Source organism: Pongo abelii, chromosome 9 (genome assembly GCF_028885655.2).
Source record: "Pongo abelii isolate AG06213 chromosome 9, NHGRI_mPonAbe1-v2.0_pri, whole genome shotgun sequence".
NCBI lineage: Eukaryota > Metazoa > Chordata > Mammalia > Primates > Hominidae > Pongo > Pongo abelii.
Genome location: NC_071994.2, coordinates 90789803 through 90805735, shown reverse-complemented (window position 1 = coordinate 90805735; position 15933 = coordinate 90789803). Strand labels below are relative to the sequence as shown.

Sequence of the window (15933 nt, the reverse complement as noted above, 5' to 3'; positions counted from 1 at the left end):
ATATTTATATAAAAATGTTAATATTTAATAAGCTAAAGTCAATACAGCACCCTCTAATTCAGCCAGTGTTAAGTTGTCTTTTTTGGGATTAACATAGCAGATATTATCCAAAAATTTAAATAGAATGACCCTGTTTTGTCACATAGATATTGGGATTTTCTGTTTCCACACTATCTCCTTTATGATTTATATTGTGCTGTTAATTGGAAACATCTGAAACAAAAATTATTTTAAACTCACAATTCTAACTTATAAGGCTAATAACAAAACATCATATTTTTCTAAGTTATTAAACTTACAGAAAAGATATATACCAAAAAAAAAACAGAGAAAGTACATGATGAGAGATGAGTAAATTATCACTCTCATCCTGACAGTTTTCTTTTATGGAAATATCACCTGCAAAAAAGTTTATCAAGACAAACTTTTTACAATCCCTGTTAAATTCAATGAATGAACTGTGAAGGGTAAATTGGAGCCATTATAATCTTACATTTCTTATGTAATATTCATAATCATAGTGTTACATAAGAGCGAGCTAATGTTAACAAAAGGAGCAATTTAAATTCCCACTTCCTTGGAGAATGGGGCTCTGCTTGACAAACAGCTTCCTGTCCCATTTGCAACACGCCCATGCTGCTCCTCGAGTGCCAATGAGACCCACACTCTCATCTCAGTGATATAATAAACCCTCCAAAACAGAGGAGAAAATGAGGCAAACAAGCCCACTTCATTTCAACTTGTCAGCTTTAAATAAAATCTTCTGGAGCTGAAAATGGGAAACTTGAGGGAAGATAATGTGTGAAGTAACCAAATTCAACATTGGGACAAAACATACTACATTACTATTTTTTTTGTCTTGATCTGCCACAAAAGTTTTTGAAATTTCACTATAGGTAATTTTTAATGAAATATCTTTTTGTCATGGAGGACTTAGAGATAAACAGTGTTCTTTTTGTTTATTTTTTCCCTTCTCCCCACCCACTGATGCCCTAGCTAATATCTCAAGTCATCTCAAGCCCTTATGATATCTTAATGAGTAATATATGACCTTTGGAATAACTCCAATTATCAATATTTATATCAAAGTTGGTACAGCAGAGCATACTGAAAAAAGTGCATGCTTTCTGTGTAATTTAAATTAATTACTTACATAATACTTTCTTGGCACTGATTTTTTATGCAAAATATTGGACCATGCTTTCTGCATAGAAAAAAAATGTTAAGGGCAAAAATGCATTGAAAGGAAAGTAAAAATAAATTAACATTCTGTTAAATGGAAATATTTGAATATCACCAAGGTAGGCAGTGATTGGTAGTGTAAATCTCTTCCCATGTCCTCTCCCCACTACCCACTGCCCCTACCCCCAGCTCACCTCCTAACACTTTTTCCTGCTTTGCATTTAGGAGGCTCTAGTCTCTTCTTCCCCTTAAACCTCTCTATATTCCTTCTCTTCTCTCTTTGAGGTTACTTGTAATTTAGTCAAATTTTCCCTTTCCCCATACTTCCTTTACAAGCACTTGCACTTCTTCCAGGGAAAGACAGTACCACTGGGTTCCAGCAGACATACAGCACAAACTGTGTATATACCAATGTCAGTGAAGAGGGACAAGTCACTTTCCTTCTTCCTTAGATGCCCTAGGATGTACCCAAATTGTATACAAACATCTTTTCATGCCTTTTATTTTTATTTCCAATACAATGTTTCATGTATTTTCCAAATCATCGTAGAAGACTTTTTCTTATTCTGTTATACTCTCCTCTAGCATTATAATATGAGCCCTCTGATTTCAAATCCTTTTATCTTAAAATTCCTAAATAACTTTGAGTGAGCAGTGCATAGAATGATAGTTATATTGAGGAGTATGATCCCTTCACCACTTTTGATGGCACATTGTTCAGAAGTTCTTTTGGGCACTCTAATATAAAATGTGATTTCAGATGTACATTTTTAATATATTTTAGAGATTCCATGGGATAGAAAATAGTGTATGGACTATGGACTACAAATATTTCAGTTTGAGGCTTGGCAAATTAACATTTAATAGAGTAACCATAATCAGCAAATGATTTTTTAAACCTATTATTCACTTGTAAAATTTGAACAAAAATGTTGTGTCACAGGATGATTAAATTAATATTAGGTATGCTGGAGGATATTTTTGATTCTTATTTTATGATCATTATAATTATTATTATAAAGCCAAAGAAAATAACGTATTTAAAGTTAACTTTACCTGGCTATTAAATGTCCATTAAAAATGTGAATGATGATATTATGCAGCTTCCATGTATATACTATATTTTGCAGCCAGTAAAATTGTGCCAGAATCTCCAGGTTATTTTCTGCAGTTTAAGGTAAGTGAGGTTAGTGCCTTTTATCACTCTTAGGCCCAAAGTTTCCATGGTGTTATTGCACTTTTTATTCTAACAAGCTTCTATATCAATAATCACGTCGGTGTAATATAGAACCATCATGTGGCCTGAGGTATCCATTTAATGACTAATCTTGTCAAAAGGAAAGCAAATGGACTCATTTGCTTAGGAGATATCTGTTCTAAGCTGAGGGTTTTTTTATTTCCCCACAGTGATGGCTGGGCTGACAGGTATGATGTGACAGATGGATATCAGCGAGAAGCTGTTGGTGGCATCACAATCAAACTCCAATCTCCCGATGTCAAGTGGTTTGATGATTATTATCTGAAGCTCCGGCCAGAAACAAACCACCGAAACCCTTGGTTTCAAGAATTTTGGCAGCATCGTTTTCAGTGCCGACTGGAAGGGTTTCCACAGGAGAACAGCAAATACAACAAGACTTGCAATAGTAAGCAGATTTATTATTTCATTTAAAATGCATAAGGCTAAGGCTCCAATTTAAATAAACCATGTCATGGGGATAGTGGCTGTAATATGTTGCAAGGGAGGACTCTTACATAAGTAGAGTGGCTATTGCCACTTATGGTGATAAACAGGTTTTAGTCTCATTAGGAAAAACATATCAGAGCAAGTATTTAGTGATATTTTATGTGATTAGATCATTTCTATTTGTATCATTCAAAAAATTGAATGTATTTCCATAAGGCATTTTGCTAAAAACATCACATGAGCTCCAGAATGGAACTATTTCTGACATCCTTGAATGTAGTGACTACATTCTGCTCATTTCTATTATCCAGAGTAGTTAGCACAGTGGAAGCACATAGTAACGGTTTCATATATGTACAAAGAATGAATAAATGAGTGTTGAAGGACAGATTGAGTTGCTACTTCCATAAATAAACCACAAAATAGTACCAGGGATTTGCTATATAAAATTGTGATGCTTCAGGAAATGTAACCTATGTAGAGCCATTCATTCAAGCATTCAACAAATACTTATAAGAGGCTAAGAATGTACCAAATTTTGCTTTAGCTGTAAGGATACCAAGATGGAGAAAGCTAGTTCCTGCCTTCAAAGGTTCACTATCTTGGAAGGGAGATAGTAATGCCAACAAAAATTGCAATTGAAAATTATAAGTGATATGATAACTAAGTGTTTAAAATAAGGGCTTGAGTTAATATTATTTGTAACATGTCCAGAAAGAATCTTGATTCTAATAACCAGGTAGAGCCAGCATATACTTTATCTATCTATATCTGTATCATCTATCTATCAAATATTTGTTCCTGCAAAGGTTAAAGTTTGTAAAAGTTGATAAAGGATTTTTTTTTGGAACCGACTTACCTTACATTGTGTTATAAGAAACCCATATGCATTTGCATTGGAGGAAAATGCAAATTGAACATGAAACATTGTTCAAATTTTTGAATGATATAAATAGTAATAAATTATCTAAAATCTTACTAGAGTAAATACTTGCTCTGATAAGTTTTTGTTAGTTGGTGGTATAGGTGCCTTTACCCATGGTGCTGGAACACCAGAATTCAGTGGGGCAGTGGGCTTGAAATCCTGGTCCATTACCCAATTCTAGTCCACAAAGAGGTTGTCACATACCAGCAACAAAATGATAAAAACAGAAACAATTTAGTGAGCTATTCATAAAGATTTCTCCCTCTGAGGTCATGTTCATCCTATGTTTCTGGTATCAGTTTGTTCTTCTGGGAAATGATGGAGATAGTCAATGGTGGTTTGTGATTGTTTTTAAATGTAATTGCTTCATAAAACAAGGACCCAACAATCTCATATCAGTTCCTATTTGGGTAGAAGAGGAAGGGAGGAATGCTGGAGTGTGGGATAATACACCTGTCAATGAAATCCAGAAATCATTGCAACATAGTGTGAGGGTCGTTTGCTTCTCTCCCACTTAAGATCCTTCTAACTCTGACCAAATCCTCAAATGCTTACTCATTTCCTTTGTTTTCATTTTTTATGGCAAAATATGTGAGAAACAATAGCATTGTCACTTACGGCTCACAATTTCAAATTTGTAGCTAATTTCATCTTTTAACAGTTCTATCTAGTTTCTGAAGAAAAGAGATTTCTTTTTTTTTAATTTAATTTTCTTATTATTATTATACTTTAAGTTTTAGGGTACATGTGCACAATGTGCAGGTTAGTTACATATGTATACATGTGCCATGCTGGTGTGCTGCACCCATTAACTCATCATTTAGCATTAGGTATATCTCCTAAAGCTATCCCTCACCCCTCCCCCTACCCCACCAACAGTCCCCAGAGTGTGATGTTCCCCTTCCTGTGTCCATGTGTTCTCATTGTTCAGTTCCTACCTATGAGTGAGAATATGCAGTGTTTGGTTTTTTGTTCTTGAGAATGATGCAGATTTCTTTTCTCTCTTGAGATTTGAGGATCGTATGTCCTTCTGTGGTCTATTCTATGTTTGTCTACTTATTACTATGTGTAGCTTCATTGAAGGAGTTCTGAAAGGTAAGCAGTAGCTCTGATCTCATCTTTAGTTCCTCTTTATGAGGAATTAGTGACAACACTAACCGGCATATTTAAGAGAATTTTTCCAGTTGGCCTGCACCCTCTTTATTAATTTCTTCTCTTCCCATTGTTTTTTGGTCTGAAATGCCTCCTCTTGAAAATAGTTATTTGTTTCTCTGACTCTTTATTTGCTGGAAGTCCTGCTTAAATATAGCCTTGAAAACTTTACTTGATTTCCATGAAAATATCATTTCTGTGGAAACCATTCTGTAAAATCCTCCCTTGACCTTGCTGCTGTAGCTCTCTATCTCTCATGTGAGCATCTTGGTGTGATCTCTCTGCTCAGAATCTGTTCTTTACTGCAGTAATGGAAAGCACCACTTAGTCCCCCCCACCCCGAATCTTGTCTGACAACAGATGTCATTTGGTACATAGGCATGGACACTTTATATGTACTACCTCTGTTATTCTTTTTAATGAGAGATGCATAATATTATCCTCATTTTAAAGATAACAAAAGCATGATTTAGAGAGACAAAATAAGTTCCTCCAGTCATATAACTATTAAACATTGGAACTTAAAATTGAACTCAGATTTGTGTAGAGTTTAGCCAATATGCTAAATAAATTAAATATAACAGATTAAAAATCACCATCAGATCTGCGTTATATAATAGTCAATATATAGTTCACAGATACAAGGAAAATAATTCTTAGATTTATGTCTTACTATGAAGTGCAATAAAAGATACTCAAATATTCACTACCCGCTACTTTTGACCCTAGTTTCCTATGTAGTCCAAAGCCAATTGAACATTTCTTCCCTATCATATATGAGAGTTTAAGTTTTTCCACACCCTTGTTAATACCTGGTTTTCTCTTTTGTATTTGACAATCTGTGAGTGTGTAGTTCTATCACACGGTGATTTCAATTGGCTTTTTCATGGTGTATTTCAAAGTTAAGCTCCTTTTCATGTTTTTGGAAAGTTGGTATCCTCTTTTGTGTCTGTTCAAGACTTTTGAACATTTCTTTGAGTTTATTATCTTTTTAATATCTATTGGAAGAATTCCTCATATAGTATGGACATGAGTCCTTTGTCAGCTATATGTATTGTAAAATTGCCAAAACAGAAGTTTGGCTTTTTTATTACCTTACTGTATCTCTCATTTACTACTTGTTTTCTTTTTGTCCAATTTGTTATTTAGCCTTTGATTCCTCTGTCTTTTCTGCTTTGTTTTGTATTAATCAATAATTTTTATTATTCCCTTTAACATTTTTGTTTCATCTCTTTGTATAATTTATTTGGAGCTTTCAATAGAAATTACCAAATGAGTCATTAGTTTAATACAGAATATTTTAAGTTGGTTCTTAGCACATTCAAGAAGCTTGCAAATATTTAAATCTATATACCCCTTCAGAATTTTTTCTGCAATTGCCATATAGTTTACTTTTATATGTACTCTATATACCACAGGACTGTGTTATGATTATAGTCATAGATGATCAATAGTTTTATATTTATTGAGGCTATTCTTCTTCATTCCTTCTTGTACTTCCATGCTCCCATCTATAATTCTTTCAGCCCAAGGAAATTTCTTTAGTATTTCTTGTATACACAGATTTACTGCCAGGAAGTTGTATTAGTGTATATGTTTCTTAGAACATTTTTATTTCACCTTTTATTTTTAAAAGCTCTTTTCACTGAGTATAGCATTTGATATTGGAAGGTTTTCTTTTGTTCGCTTGCTTTGTTCTTATTTTTTTCTTAAAAAATGTCATTTCATTTTCTTCCAGATTTTGTGATTTCATTGAGAAGTTAGCCATCATTCTTAATGTGTTTCCCCTGGTGGCAATATGGCAAATAAAATTATCAAATAAAATTTCAAGAATTTTAAAATTACATATATAATATATATAATTATACATAATATATATTATACATACGTAATGTATAATATATATTATACATTACGTATGTATAATATATATTATACATTACGTAATGTATAATATATATTATACATAATATATGTAATGTATAATATATATTATACATAATATATGTAATGTATAATATATATTATACATAATATATGTAATGTATAATATATATTATACATAATATATGTAATGTATAATATATATTATACATAATATATGTAATGTATAATATATATTATACATAATATATGTAATGTATAATATATATTATACATAATATATGTAATGTATAATATATATTATACATAATATATGTAATGTATAATATATATTATACATAATATATGTAATGTATAATATATATTATACATAATATATATTATACATAATATATGTAATGTATAATATATATTATACATAATATATGTAATGTATAATATATATTATACATAACATATGTAATGTATAATATATATTATACATAACATATGTAATGTATAATACATAATGCATAATATATGCAATATATAATATATAATGCATAATATGTATTATATAATATATATTACGTATATTACATATAATATACGTAATATATTATGTATATTACGTATATTATATGATATATATGTAATGCACATATATTATATATGATATATATGTAATGCACATATATATGATATATATGTAATGCACATATATATCATATATGATATATATGTAATGCACATATATATCATATATGATATATATGTAATGCACATATAATACATATATAAATATATATTACATATATGTATTATATATTATAATACATGTAATATATATAATATATATTATATATATTATGTATATTAAGTTTTAATGACCATAATGAACTTTGGTGTTATTTCCTTTGTATATTACTTTCTTAGGGTTTCCAGAGCTCCTTAAGCCTGTAGAATAAAGAATTGCATTAGTTTAAAAATTTCCCCTTAAACATTCCTTCTGCTGCCTTTCTCTCTCCACTCCTACTAACCAATTACACCACTGTTAAGCCATTTTACCATGTCACACATATGACTTATTCTCTGTGTAGTCTTTTCTTTTTTCTATGATTCAGAAAGAAAATTTGGCCTATATCTTGAGGAAAAGGCCAACTAAAGTGTGAGGAGTCTCCATTCCTCAAGTGAGCTTTTCTTACAAATATTACAAAACAATGAGAGATTTGAATCTCTCTGTTGAAACTCTTGAGCCTCTCATGTAGCCCCCAGAATCAGCAAGTGAATCATGGGAGAAAATGGTTACCATGCTTTTGGGGCTCCTGGAATTTATAAAGCGTCATCGTAATATCCAAAAGCATTACTGGTTCTTCTTTTTTTAAGGAGTGTCTTATACTGGGTTGAATTACCACTTGCTACCTTTTCCTCAATTCATGTCTTTTGCCAGAACCTCAAAGTATGATCTTCTTTAGAAATAGGCTCATTGCAGGTATAACTAATAAGGATGAAGTCATACTGTAGTAGGGTAGGCCCCTAATTCAGTACAATAGATGTCTTTACAAAAAGAGGGGAAGAGACATAGAGACAGAAAGAGAGACAAGGAGGACACCATGGGATGACACAGGCAGTGATTGGATTGATGCAGGAGCAAGCCAGGGAATATCAAGCCAAGGAATATCACCAGAAGTTAGGAAGAATTCTACCCAGAGTCTCAGAGGGAGTATGACATTGCTGATACCTGATTTCAGACTTCAAGCCTCCAGAACTGGGAGAAAATAAATTTCTACCGTGTTAAGCCACCCAATTTGTGGTTTTTTTGTAATGGCAACCTTAGAAAATTAACATTCCTTCATTTTAACCAAGAGAGATCCTCAAACTGAATTCTGCAGTCAGAACCTGCAAGTATCCTAGGCAACAAAAGAAGTTGATGACACCCTGCTTCTTTGCTGCTCTTCTCTTTGTGTTAGTTCATTTTGTCTTTGTTGCTTCTATATATCTTCACTGCCTTTAAGATTTTTGACTTTCCCATTTCTTTCACCTTTTCAGGTATGCAGTAAAGGAATTTTCATTTGCTTCCTTCTCCATCCTACCTAACGCCAGTTCTTCCTCTACTCTTGATTCTTAGTTGTTGCTACTCCTGAAATCCTAATGCTGTTGTATAAGTAAAGCTTGTCACTTATAATGTCTAAAGTGTTTGTAGCCTTGTTAATTTTTGTTTTCCTTCTGAGCATTTAAAAACTTAAATCAAAATATTACTATGGCCCTTAAATGTTTTAACTACTTGGTATTATTTAAGTCCAGAAATATATACTATTAACAGTAAGCCTGATTTCAGTACGTTTTATTTAAATGGTACAATTATGGAAAACTTAAATTATAAGTTGAATTTAATAATAAATTAAAAGTAATAAGAAGTATTAAGAGTATAATTTTTCTTTAACAGTATATTTAACAGTAATAAAGCTACAAATAATTAAGTTAAAACTGTTTCCTAATAACTATGCTATTCTATTTTTTAAGGATGATATCCTTTACAGCCATACTGTCACTTGCTGACATTCATTTATTGTCTCTTTTCTATAATTTCTCCCTGTCATCTCCAGTAGTTTCCAGGAGTGTCACTTAAGACAACAAACAGACATTTTCACCTAAATTTCCTAAAAGCATCTCAAACTTAAACATCTAGAATTAACTTCATTATAACTTCTATAACCACCACCTCAAACTTTAGGTTCCTCCTTTTTTATGTCCCCAGTTGAAGTAAATGATATACTCATCCATGCTGTATCTCAAGGTGTAGGAGTGAGTAGTCCTCACCTCCTCCATCTGCATAGCCAACTGGTGACAAAACAGTGTTCATTCTATTGTTACACCATTTTATACTTCTGTTCCCTCCTTTTCATTGTTACCTGAATTCACGTCTCTGTTCTACTGTTTTCAGTATAATTTTTATTGTCCCTCACCTTAAATATTAAAATTCCCCTATCTAATGTTTTTGATAACAGCTTTTTCCTTCCCCATTTGATGCTAAAAATTAGTTTCAAAAGTCTTCACCTAAAGAGCAAATCTCATCAATGTTACTCCCATTCTCAAAGATCATCCTTGGTTCTACAATGTCTACAAAAGGAAGCCAAACTCTGCCTCAGTCAAAACTCTTCAAATTGGTCATTTATATTCTTCATGCCTCATCTCCTGTTTCTTAAACCCATGAAATCTGTGTTCCCACCATTTCATGAATTGTGATCTTTCATTTTAAAATTCCATGCCCAGTTAAGCTCCTGTGTTTCTGTACATGCTAAATCTTGCTCAGTGAGAAGTCCACTTCAAGACATTTATCAGTTCCAATGAATTTACATTCTCATGGTTTCTAATCGCTCCAGTTTTCTGTTCTTACTTTAACTTTAATTTTCTCACTTTTCACCTCATTTACCTTTTGTCTTCTTTTTGCTACAAGGGAACCCAGGCACTGAGCACAGATATACTTCCCCATTTTTTGTTCCCCCAAGGAACTACTCACACAACCATCTCTATGTGTACCAAACTACTGTTAATAAAATGAAGATTAAATGAATGGGTTCAGAGCAATGTAAAAGTACACTGGCAATGAGGTTTCTCTGGGTTGTAGCAATGTCATTTATTGATTCAGCGGTGGTTATCAGGGTGTGTTTATCTTAACAATTCATGTACCATTGTGGTTTTTGAACTTCTTTACATTAATGCTTTACTGTCATAAGTGTTTACCTTAACAACCACTCCCCCATAAAAGTGACCCTTTGGTCACTAATATAGTGACCAAAATAGATTTCTTTCCATGTAACATTTCCCCATAGCACTCTCCTGTATACACTCCCACTCCTCTACAAGCTTTTTGCCACCGTGGTGCTTAATTCTCTTCCTTTCTTTCTCTGTAATCTTTCCCTCCTCTCTTCTCAGTATTTCTACACACTAACACAAGTTTCTCTCCACTTCATGTGTAGAGCTATTTAGCTGTTTCTTTGTTTCCTTGTATTCTTCAAAAATTCTACCCTTGGACAGAGATGCTCAACTTTTGAACCCAAAACTGCTTTGGGATAAAGTTACTTTGCCACACAGAAAGTAATTTACTGCAGAAATAAAAATGATACCATCCACAGATGCTGAAGTGACTACAGTCAATAGAATTTTTTCTTGCTGTATTACATCAACAAATAAGTAGAATTTTTCAAATTGTTAGACCAGCATGCAAACATTTTATATTCATCTTTCTCCATTAAATTATAAATGTCTCAAGGAGAGGAGCTATCTTTATCATCTCTGTTTTCCAAATCCCTATCACAATGCCTTGAATATAAGGCAAGCATTTTATAAATGTTGTTAGATAAATGCTACTTTATTTCTCATAGTGTTAAAAAGCTAGAGGACCTAGGACCTCAGTGTCCAGTTTGTGGGCTGCAGGGACTGTGGGTCACTGTAGATACTTTGCCTGGGTCTAAAATCCTCATATAACTGAGCATTGTCCATGGACTGAACTATGCCTTGCATATTCTTGTGTGTATGTACAAGCTGTTGCCGTTACAAAATCATAAATTAAGAATTACTGAAATCATAGTTGTTTATGGCCATTATGTGTTCACTAAATGAAAAGTACTAAAAATACAAATAATATTTGTAGAATGTATGCAAGTTTTTCACATTCAAAGGGTTTATATTCAAAAAGGTTAGTCTCACTAGCTTAGAAGTGTTTCTTCTTCTCTTAAAGTAAGTTTCAATCTAGAGTTGTCTGCAATCTCTCTGATGTATATGTCTCACTAGTATTTGAAGTGGGTTGTTAGAGGATACTTCCTTATGCATCAGAATGTTGTCTTCTGCCATCTTTTATGCCCTTTGAAATGTTCATTAATGGCTTAGCCATAGCTCAGAACACTGGAGCATCTCTCAAACTGAAAATATGACTGGGGAAAATAAAAAAGTCTACTGAAAGAAAAGAATTGCTTGGGAGAGTGTAGCTAGAATACAGGAATAGTACTTTAAGAGCCAAATCAAATTAAATTAAATAACTGCTACAGCTAACACCCAGATTTGAGATTCCTCATCCTTGTACCACATTAACATTTTCAAGATTGTATTTGGAGAGAACAGTAATCTAGTGTGAGAAAAGGATTCCATGGTTAAATTTTGGAGGATTATTCCCTATTCATATTTTAGAGACTCAAGATATATCAACATGTTATAAAATGACAAACTCTATTCATAATTTTATTATAAATTCTTCATAGCAGAGTTTGTCACATCAGAAATTATATCTATATTATATATAGATATATAATATTACAAGAGTATATGTGTATATATACACTGCACAAACGCACACACACCTAAACATAAAAATGTTGTTAGATAAATGCTACTTTATCATAGTGTTAAAAAGCTAGAGGACCTAGGACCGCAGTGCCCAATTTGTAAGCTACAGGCACAAACACACACATACACACACACTATATATATTATATTATATATTATATGTGTATATATGATATATACATGTATACATATATAATATACTATATATACATATTTGTATAGATACATATATACGTATATATGTATATATGATAGATACATATATGTATCTATACATTATATATGTATATATGTATATTATTATACATATATACTATATATATGTATAGATACATATATAATATACATATATAATATACATGTATAATATAATAATATATATAATACGTGTGTGTGTGTGTGTGTGTGTGTGTGTGTGTGTGTGTGTGTATGTTTGTGTTTATTTGTCCACAGTTTCTGGCTCATAATTCCCAGAGTTCTTGTTATATACTTTTGTTATAATATTAGGGCCTTTTAGGCCTCAGCAGCAGGCCTCAGAGTTAGACCTCAAAACTAAAAATATACTCTAATCTTCCTTTGTCTTTCTAGCTTGGAGCAAGCCATAAAGAAATTTTCTGACCTACTTCTTCTTATTGTAGATCATAAGATCTTCCTTCAGAAGGGATCCTGTTCCATATTCTAGAGGAAGGAATGCTGCACAGAAAGGCTGATATAGTTTGGATATTTGTTCTGCTCAAACCTTATGTTGAATTGGAATCCCCAGTGTTGGATGTGGAGTCTGGTGAGAGGTGATTAGATCATGGGAGATATGTTCTAATGAACAATTTAGCACCATCCCCTTGAGGCTGTTCTTGCAATAGTGAATGACTTCTCACCAGATCTAGTTGTTGTAAAGCATGGCACCTTATCTCTACCCTACTCTATCTTTTGCCCGTGCTCTGGCCATATGATGTGCCTGCTCTCGCTCTGCCTTCTGCCATGAGTAAAAACTTCCTGAGACCTCCCCAGCAGCAGGTGCCAGTGCTATGCTTCCTGCACAGCCTGCAGAACCATAAGCCAATTAAACATTTTTTTCTTATAAAGTACCCAGTCTTAGGTATTTTTTAATAACAATGTAAAAATGACCTAACACAGGAAATTGGTACCAAGGAGTGGGACATTGCTATAAAGATAATTGAAAATGTGGAAGCACATTTGGAACCAGGTAACAAGCAGAGGTAAAAAGATTTGGGGGGCTCAGGAAAAGACAGGAAGATAAGGGAAAGTTTAGAACTTCTTAGAGACTAGTTAAATGTTAGTGACCAAAATGATGATAATGATACGGACAGTGAAATTCAGGCGAATAAAATCTCAGATAGAAATTAGGAAGTTATTGGGAACTAGTGAAAAGGTCATCCTTGTCATGCCTTAGCAAAGAGCTTGGCTCATTTTGTTCATTCCCTAGAGATCTGGGCAAGTTTGAACTAAAGAGTGATGATTTACAGTATCTCGCTGAGGAAATTTCTAAGCAGCAAAGTGTTCAAGATGTAGCCTCACCGCTTCTATCTGTCTGTGCTCAGATGTGGGAGCAAATAAATGACCTAAAATTGTAACTTATATTTAAAAGAGAAGAAGAGCATAAAAGTTGGAAAAATTTGCAGCCTGACTATGTGGCAGAGAAAGAGATCTTTTTCAGGTGATAAATTGAAGCAGGCTGTGGAGCAACCACTTGCTAGAGATATTTGCCCAACTAAAAGGGAACCAAGTGCTATCCAAGATAATGAGGGAAAGGCCACTTAGGCATTTCAGAGACCCTTGTGGCAGCTGCTTCCATCACGGGCCCAGAGATGTAGAAGGGAAGAATGCTTTTGTGGGCTTGGTCCAGGACCCTGCTGCCCTGTGCAGCCTCAGAACGTTGTTACCCACATCCAGGCCACACAAGCTCTAGCTGTGGCTCAAAGGAGAACACGTACATCTTGCACTGCCACTTTGGAGAATGGAAGTCATAAGCTTTGGTGGCTTCCACATGGTGTTAAGCCTGTGGGCATGCAGACTGCAAGAGTGAAGAATGCCTGACAGCCTCTACCTAGATTTCAGAAGCTATATGAGACAAACTGGGTGCCCAAGCAGAAGCCTGGTGCAGGGTTGCAGCCCCAACAGAGAACCACTACCAGGGCAGAGTGGATACGAAATGTGGGCTTGGAGCCCCTACAAAGAGTCCCCACCAGGGAACTGCCTAGTGCAACTGTGAGAAGGGGGCCACCATCATCCAGACCCCAGAATGGTAGATCCACTGGCAACTTGCACCCTTCATTTGGAAAAGTCACAGGCACTCAACTCCAACCCATGACAGTAGCCACATGGGTTGAACCTTGCAAAGCCACAGGGGCAGAGCTGCCCAAGGCCATGGGAGCCCACCCCTTGTACCCACATGCCCTAGAAGTGGGACATGGAGGCAAGAGAGATTATTTTGGAGCTTTAAGATTGAATAACTCCCCTACTGGGTTTCAAACTTGAATGGGTCTTATAGCCCCTTTCTTTTGGCTAATTTCTCCCTTTTGGAATGGGAATGTTTACCCAGTGCCTAAACCCCCATTGTATCTTGGGAGTAAATAACATATGTGATTTTACAGGTTCATAGGTGTAAGTGACTTGCCTTGTCTGAGATGAGATATTGGACTTGGGACTGTTGATTGAGTTGATGCAGGAATGAGTTAAGACTTTGGGGGACTGTTGAGAAGAAGTGATTGTGTTTTGCAATGTGAGAATATGAGATTTGAGGGGCCAGGGGCAGCATAATATATTTTGGTAATGTGTCTTCTCTAAATCTCATGTCAAATTGTAATTCCCAGTGTTGGAGGTGGGGCCTGGTGGTAGGTGATCAGATCATGGTGGAAGTTTTCTAATGAATGGTTTAGCACCATCCCCTTTGTGCTGTTCTCATGACAGTGAGTGAGTTCTCACAGAATCTAGCTGTTGTAAAGTGTGGCACTTGTCCCAGCCTCCACTCTCTCTCTTGCTCCTGCTCTGGCATGTGATGTGTGTGATCCTGCTTCACCTTCCACCATGAGTAAAAGTTTTCTGAGGCCTTCCCAGAAGCACATGTTTGTACTATACTTCCTGTACAGCCTGCAGAACTGTGAGCCAATTAAACTTCTTTTCTTATTAAGTTCCCAGTCTCAAGTATTTCTTTATAGCAATGCAAGAACCCCCCAACACAGAAGCCAAGAAGAATCTACAACTTTTGTCCAATCATATTTTTACAGTATTGTCAGTCATGTCTAATTAATGGCATCTCTATAAATTACAAAGAGAGAGGGTTCAGATAGACTCCCAATAGCTGAACTAATGGAGGTTCCTGAGGATGATGCACCCAGGGAGAGCGTGGAAGCTCCACACCCCTCCCCCCATACCTCACTGTATACATCTCTTCATGTGTATCTTTGTAATATCTTTTATAATAAACTGGTAAATGTAAGTTTCTATGAGTTTTGTGAGCCACTCTAGCAAATCAACTGAACCCAATGAGAGGTCATGTGAATGTTACCTTCAAGCCGGTTGGTCATAATTTCTGGAGGCCCAGACTTATTACTGGTGGGAAGAGGGAGGTGGTCTTGTGAGGACTCCATTAACCTGTGGGATCTGATGCCATCTCCAAGTAGATAGTATCAGAATTTAATTGGAGGACACTCAGCTGATGTTTGCTGCAGAACTGATTGCTTGCTTATTCATGGAGAAAATCCCACATATGTGGTCACAGAAGTCTTCTGTGATGATTGTTGTTGAGTGAGAAAATAGAAAAAGT

General features: G+C 34.6%; 1 protein-coding gene and 1 long non-coding RNA gene across 6 annotated transcripts in view; one reads left to right on the top strand and one right to left on the bottom strand.

Moving 5' to 3' along the window:
- GRM5 (glutamate metabotropic receptor 5) overlaps nt 1-15933 on the top strand; it is a 664926-nt gene that overhangs the window by 503024 nt on the left and 145969 nt on the right. For all 5 annotated transcript variants that reach the window (XM_063711323.1, XM_063711322.1, XM_024255290.3 and 2 more), the window contains one exon: nt 2590-2825. In XM_063711323.1, the coding sequence (XP_063567393.1) occupies nt 2590-2825 (236 nt within the window). The remainder of the gene's footprint in view (nt 1-2589; nt 2826-15933) is intronic.
- The window catches only part of LOC129048727 (uncharacterized), a 182068-nt gene that overhangs the window by 29707 nt on the left and 136428 nt on the right, over nt 1-15933 (bottom strand). The gene's annotated exons all lie outside the window — the stretch shown is intronic.